Source organism: Nycticebus coucang, chromosome 6, assembly GCF_027406575.1.
Source record: "Nycticebus coucang isolate mNycCou1 chromosome 6, mNycCou1.pri, whole genome shotgun sequence".
Lineage (NCBI taxonomy): Eukaryota > Metazoa > Chordata > Mammalia > Primates > Lorisidae > Nycticebus > Nycticebus coucang.
In genome coordinates, this window is record NC_069785.1 from 113412449 (window position 1) to 113418821 (window position 6373).

A 6373-nucleotide genomic window follows, 5' to 3' on the forward strand; every position below is an offset into this window, starting at 1 on the left:
ACAGGCACCAGGCTGCAATTGTCCATCTCCACGGTGCTGAGATCAAAAGTAATTCCACATTGGAATTACTTCTTCTTCTTCTTTTTTTTTTTTATTGTTGGGGATTCATTGAGGGTACAATAAGCCAGGTTACACTGATTGCATTTTTTAGGTAAAGTCCCTCTTGCAATCATGTCTTGCCCCCAGGTGTGGCACACACCAAGGCTCCACCCCTCTCCCTCCTTCCCTCTCTCTGCTTTAAAAGATAATAGAAGCCAGACCACAACAAAAATCAGTCTCATATCTCGTATATTGGAACAGCTATGCCAAGAGATTATGAAAAATAGAGAAAAGTTCCAGGAAAAGAATTGATTTGAAAAGCTCCAATATGGCACAGGCATCACTTGTACTTTGATAAGACATACCCAAGAAATGCATATAATTAATACACTAAGAGAAAACACAGAAAATTTGAGAATATTAAATAGAAGCAGGCAGGTAATAATAGGTAAAGTCTAGGTCTGGGTTGATGTGATGGCAGCCCCTATCCTGTAGGGGATTATCTAACTCAATGAGGTTTCAAAAGTGGAAAGGTTGGTTTATGCAGTGGAAAATTGTGGTAGTCTCGGCATGTTTTGATTTCATATTTTTTGCTATGGAAGAATGTACAAGACAAAATATGAAGGGATATTTTTCAAAATCATGTCTGAGCCAGAAATGAAAGGGAAAGTAAAAGGAAAGAAGATAGGCAGAATTTAGGCATAATTCAACACTACCTGTGTTAGAACAAAAAGGATGTCCTCAGGAACAAGATTGGACCATTAGAAACTCAACTGAGTCTTCCTGAAAGAAAAATTGGAAGAACAGATAGAAAGGGAATGTAAAGGCAGGGCTAGATACTCTTCACTTGTCTCCAGATCTGCTGTCCATCCTTCCAGGCCATACTCTCTGCCTCAGAGGTTGATCATGCTTACTCAGGTCCTTTATTTCCCAGGATTTGTTGAGTGTGGATGGCCAAGAGAAGGCCCAGAAGGAGTACTAGAGGGGGAAGAGAGAGGTTGAGGTGCTTATTCCCTGGCTCCTTCCCTGTGGAGCTGAGGTTGAACAGTGTCTGCATTTCCCTATGGGGCCTGCCCTTTCCCACAGCTGCAGTTAGAGCTGGTCATAGCTTCCTGGGGTGTGTCCCTTGCATATTACCCTAGCCTGCATACCAATCCTCAAACACAGTGCTATGAAGGAAATGAGAAGTTGAGAGGTTTTTAATTACACAGAAAATCAAGAAAGGCACATCAAATAAGATCTGTTGACTGATGTTGTCATCATTGGAGATCTCTAAACCTTGCAGTAACAGGGTTATCCCTTGCACAAATGTCTGGAATACCACTCTTAGAAAGATAGTATGCAAAGCTGGATTTACTCTCAGATATAATAGTCAAAGCTAAGCTGGCAACAGGACCCTTTCCCCCATTGAGCTAAAGGGCAAAGGTGGGGACCTCCTAACCATGGCAGAGACTGTCTGAAGTCCTGGTGAGGCTGAACTGAGGGATCTTTTCTGAGTCTTTGCTATGGTCTGTGATAACACTAACTACTTAGATCTGGGGACTTGGAATACAGGGATTTACTTCTTTAGAGTCTCTATTTTGTCAGTGTGGAACTTGTGTTGTGATAATTTTATATGTCCTATTAATTTGATTCTTTAAAAGTCAGACATTGGTAAAGCTTTCATTTAGTCTAACTTGGGAGAGGGAAGAAGTTAAATTCAAGATCTGAGGTACACAAGAGTGTGAAGTGCAGCAGAAGCACCATGGTGGCTGCCATGCCATGGGCGGTGGCTGCAGATACAGAATCTGACTCTGTCACCCTGTCTGGAGTGCAGTTGTTCAGCTCACTTTGACCTTGACTCCTGGACTCTGGTGACCTCCCTGCCTTCACCTCCTATGTAGTTGGGACTAAAGCTAGGGTCTTTTGGCACCCTCATAGCTCACTGGAGGCTTGAACTCCTGAGCTCCAAGGGATCCTCCTGCCTCCTGAATAGTTGGGACTACAGAGACAACATCTGCCTCTGTTGCCCAGGCTGTACTGGAGTGCAGTAGCAAGATCATGTATTACAGAGGAGGAGGCAAGATGGCTGACTAGAGCCAGATTTACACAGAGGCTCCTGTCCAGAAGAAGAGTTAAAGGATAGAAGTTTAGCAAGTAAGCTGATGGTTTGGAGCTGAGCCAAGAGAGAAGATTGAAGAGTGCACATCACCCCTTCTGAGGCGAGCTGCAACCCCAAGGAAACAAACAATAGGTACAAAACCCATCACCAAGCAGATGGGAGTCTCCTCCCCCATGAGAATGGCTCTCAGTATACTTCGTACAATTGAGCAGAGTTCAGATCTCCTCATATTTTATCCTACTGGAGAGACCCTCTAAAAACTGGAACTCCTTCCCCAGAGAGGACCCACTAGTGTGCCATGGCATTCTCCCGCTGGCATAAAACTGAACTCTACCTGCAACTCTGAACTCCTAGAACTTCTCTCCAGTCTCATCCCATGGTCTGGAAACCGGTCTCCCATGGAGTCAAGATTCATGGGCATTTTCTTGAGAGGTGTAGACAGGGTGTGGGCTGTTATAAGTTTGTGCTGAATCAGTGGCACAGTAGTAAAGTGGGGACTGTGGAGCGAGGGAGCCATACGGGAGAGAGAGAGACGGTGCCCTCCCAGCACAGCATAGCAGGTCTCATATCCCTGGTGATGTTTTATTCATTTATTTATTTATTTATTTAATCATAACTTTGTACATTGTCTGGTGATGTTTCAGAGAAACACTTCCCGCCTTTCTTAGCAAGCAGAGGGAGCCAGGCCTCTGCTCCGGTGGCAGCCACGGCAGAACAGTTCTGGGATGGAAACACAGGCCCTGTGAGCAAAGGGTATACCTGAGGTGGTACCTGCCTGGGTGGGGCACAGTGGGGATGGAAAATAGAATCCCCACATGCGCAGAGGCAGTATACTCCCAGGGTGGGCTGAGTCAGAATTGTTGCTTCTGTGAGGCCAAGATGCAACTGGCCTGCAGGGGAGCATAACTGGGACAAAAGCAGGCATGGCAGCAGCATCAGCCCAGGGAAGGGCAGGAACTGAAAGCCATTTGTAAGCTCTAACCTTGTCTGCCCCAATACAGAGTGCAATGGAGACAGAGATGCCAGCTTTGTGAGAATTAGTGCAGTGGCAATGGCACAGGGCAGGGCTGAGTCACAGGTTCTGTGAACTCAAACAGTGCCTGGCTTCAGGGGAATATAGCTGGGACAGAAACACAAATTCTTTTTTTTTTTTTTTACAGAAACATCTGTTCAGTTTTAATTACAGAGCCACTCACCATAGCATTCTTCTCACAGTATGCCATGCCTATGTTTTTTTTTCACAGTAAGTAAATTGGTGATACAGATTCGTGATAAATCACAAAGATAATACTATGAATATTAATTTAATATTTTAAGTAATTATAGTTAGAGAGAACCTCAAAGTCCTTTAAAACACTTTTGTACAGTATAAGCCAGTCTGCTCAGAACGGAATGAGAGAGTGTCTGCAGGCTTTAGACTCCATTCATACAACCAGATCTGAGTTGTGGGTTTTTGTTTTTGTTTTTTTTTCGGATTTACTAAAAATACAAAGCAAATCCCAGAGACAAAATTTAAAATGATTTCATACCAACTAAAATGCACAAAGAATGAAACAAAAGATATTGGAAGTTCTATACGATTATCCAATAAGATGACAGTTGTTGAGCTTTGAAAATCTGAGAATTTAAAAATTTAGAAATGAAATTTTTGCTCTATATTTTATCTTGTGACTCAGAGTTATAATAATGATGCCCATATTTAATTATATCAGTGATTCTTAAATCTGGGGCATCATTCTTCCTATTTGTGCTTGTATCACTGATTGGCTAGAAAATGATGAAAAATCCACAGAGATTGAGAAAACATGAACTTTCTTAGAAAGGCTGACCAGCAAAATAATTCCTAGGCCAGACTCTAAAGTTATAAATTTTCACAAACTCCAGAGCTAAATTAGAACACTCGAGGGAGAACTTTGTTGCCCATCATTCTTAATTTCCACTGTTCATCCATTTCCCAAAAGTAAGGAGCCCGACATCACACACATTTCTGGTCCACACAGTCATTTGTAAAAGTCAAGTGATATTTTTGTTGGTTTGTGTCGCGACCAGGTATTCCAGGTACCAACTAGCACACTTCCAGAGCACTTTATTGCCCCTGAACTCTTGACTTACCTTTCCTGAGAGTCAACCCCTAAATAGAATGCCCTCTCCAGAGGTGGAGGAAACAGGTAAATTATGACTTCCTATTGTAGAACTACTTAACAAGGAAACCAAATGCCATGGAACGAATTCAAGACTCTGGGACTTGTGAAATGAAGACTCCCACTTCCTGCTAGTTACTAACGAGCAGCTGGGCCCCGTCTGCTGAGATGCTTGCGGGTTGGGAGTGCTGATGCCCTCATAGGTGCCAGAGGCCCAGGACTTTCGATGGCTGAGCTTCAGTGAAGCTTGTTATGCACTGGGTAGAGTAAGGTCATGTGCTCTGCCCCTTTGAAAGGCAACTTCTCTTTAGAATAGTAGTGTACCACTTCGGGGATGCTGTCAAACACAGCGCTTGTCTGATTCAGCGTGTATTTGTTGTCCTTGGTCTGAGCCACTATGATGTGGACACATCCTTGACTAGTCTTTAGTGCAATGGAGTACCTACTGTTCCCTGACTCACTGTTTCGAACCAGATAACCAGCTTCTTTGCAGGGTTGTAGTCGACTCTCAGCCTCAGCACGGGTAATGGCACCATGATACCAAGGCTGCTTCTCCAGGGGCAGGCCTGGGTCCACTTTCTCTCCATCACTGTGGTCAGAGAGCGATGGCTTTAAGATCTTCTGGGTCCAGCTCTTCTGCCGGTGGTGCTGCCTCACTGTCTCCTCCCTGACAGAAGGTCGCTCAGATCCTTCAAACTGGACTGCCAGTGCACGTGCCAGCTGCTCCTTCTTCCACTCCCACGGCCACTCATACTCTGCTGCTGGCCGCTCGTCATCTTAGGGCAGCCGGCCCTCAGGGGGCCACGCCCTCCCCTCTGCCCTGGGTGCCCCATCTGCAGGCTCATACGGGGTGTCATACAGGGGCAGCGGTCTCCCAAGGAGGTCCTTGGAGCCCCGTCTCTTGGCTAACGCCTCGGACTTTAGGCCGCTCTCCACTGGCTCGCAGGGGCTGTCCCGCAGCTGGACGGCCTTCACCAGGGGGTCTTTGGAACCGCGGCGTCTAATTTCTGTTAGCATCATAGGGTTCCATGTAACCATCGTTCTCTCCTACTCTTTCTGCATCTCTTTGACCCTTTGTCCGTTTGGCATCATAAGGGTCAGCGTAGTCTTCTAAAATGATGACCGTGTCTTGCTGCTTCACAATCTTGCCCTTGTCCAGCTCGGGGCCCAGGGAGGAAGGGGAGGAGGATGCGGAGGAAGAGGAGCTGGTGCTGCCGCTGCTGCTGCTGCTGGGGTAGCTGCTTTTCCCGTTCTTCTCCTGAGTGTCCACCTTGATGAGCCTGTTGATGTAGGTGCTGCAGCCTGAGCTCTTGGCCGTGCCCCGGTGGGGCTCCTCCTCGGTGGCCCGGGAGTTCTTGCGACCCGCAGCGGCCTGAATCAGGCCCTGAAGGCTGTCCCGGGACAGCCGGCTGTCTTTGGGGGGGCCTGCGCCGGCCCTGCCGCTCCCCAGCTCCACCGCGGAGTTTTTGCGGCCCTTCCCCGGGGTGGGCCCCGCGCCGCCGGCCTCCGAGTTCTTGCGGGGTTTGCCGCCGCCCCCGCCCCCGGGCCTGGCCCGCTCGGACGCGGTCTTCAGGGTCAGGGGGAGTTCCTTGAACCACCTGGCCGCCATGAGAGGGGCCCTGCCGGCTCGGCTCAGGAGCGTCGTGGCCGCGGAGCAGGCGATCGAGGAGTCCCAGCCCAGACACGGAGAGGCACTAGGGACCGCGGGCCACTGCATTCCCTGTGCCCCGGGCGCTGGAGGCCGCGGCGAGGCCCCGCGACGGTTGCTCCGCTCTCCCGAGGTGGGTCGCCGCCCACGCCCGGCAGGGTGGGGCCCGTATGGTCCCGGGCGCCGAGAGGGCTGCCGCTGGCCTCCGCTCCGGACACGGACGGCGACAGGCACAGCGTACCGGAGCCCCGCCCGATCGTCTTCAGCGCCAGCGCAGCCCGAGGACTCCACGGCTCTCTCCGGGCAGCGGGCGCCGGGGGCTTCCCCCGCCTTTTCCTCCTGGGTGGGAGAGGCCAAGCCCTCGGAAGCCCTTTCGGCCCTGCCCACGCTCTCAGGGTCCACAGGGGACGGAGCGAAGGCGGCAGGAGTGTTCCCCGCGCCGCG

At 49.3% G+C, this 6373-nt stretch overlaps 1 protein-coding gene across 1 annotated transcript; it reads right to left on the bottom strand.

Annotated features, from left to right (window-relative positions):
- Positions 1–3301: 3301 nt before the first annotated feature.
- LOC128589138 (SH2 domain-containing adapter protein E-like) lies at positions 3302–6091 on the bottom strand. Its single transcript, XM_053596060.1, is given in 2 exon segments — positions 3302–5293; positions 5295–6091. Coding segments are annotated over 2 exon segments (1479 nt in total). The 5' UTR covers positions 5999–6091; the 3' UTR covers positions 3302–4518.
- Positions 6092–6373: the final 282 nt, after the last annotated feature.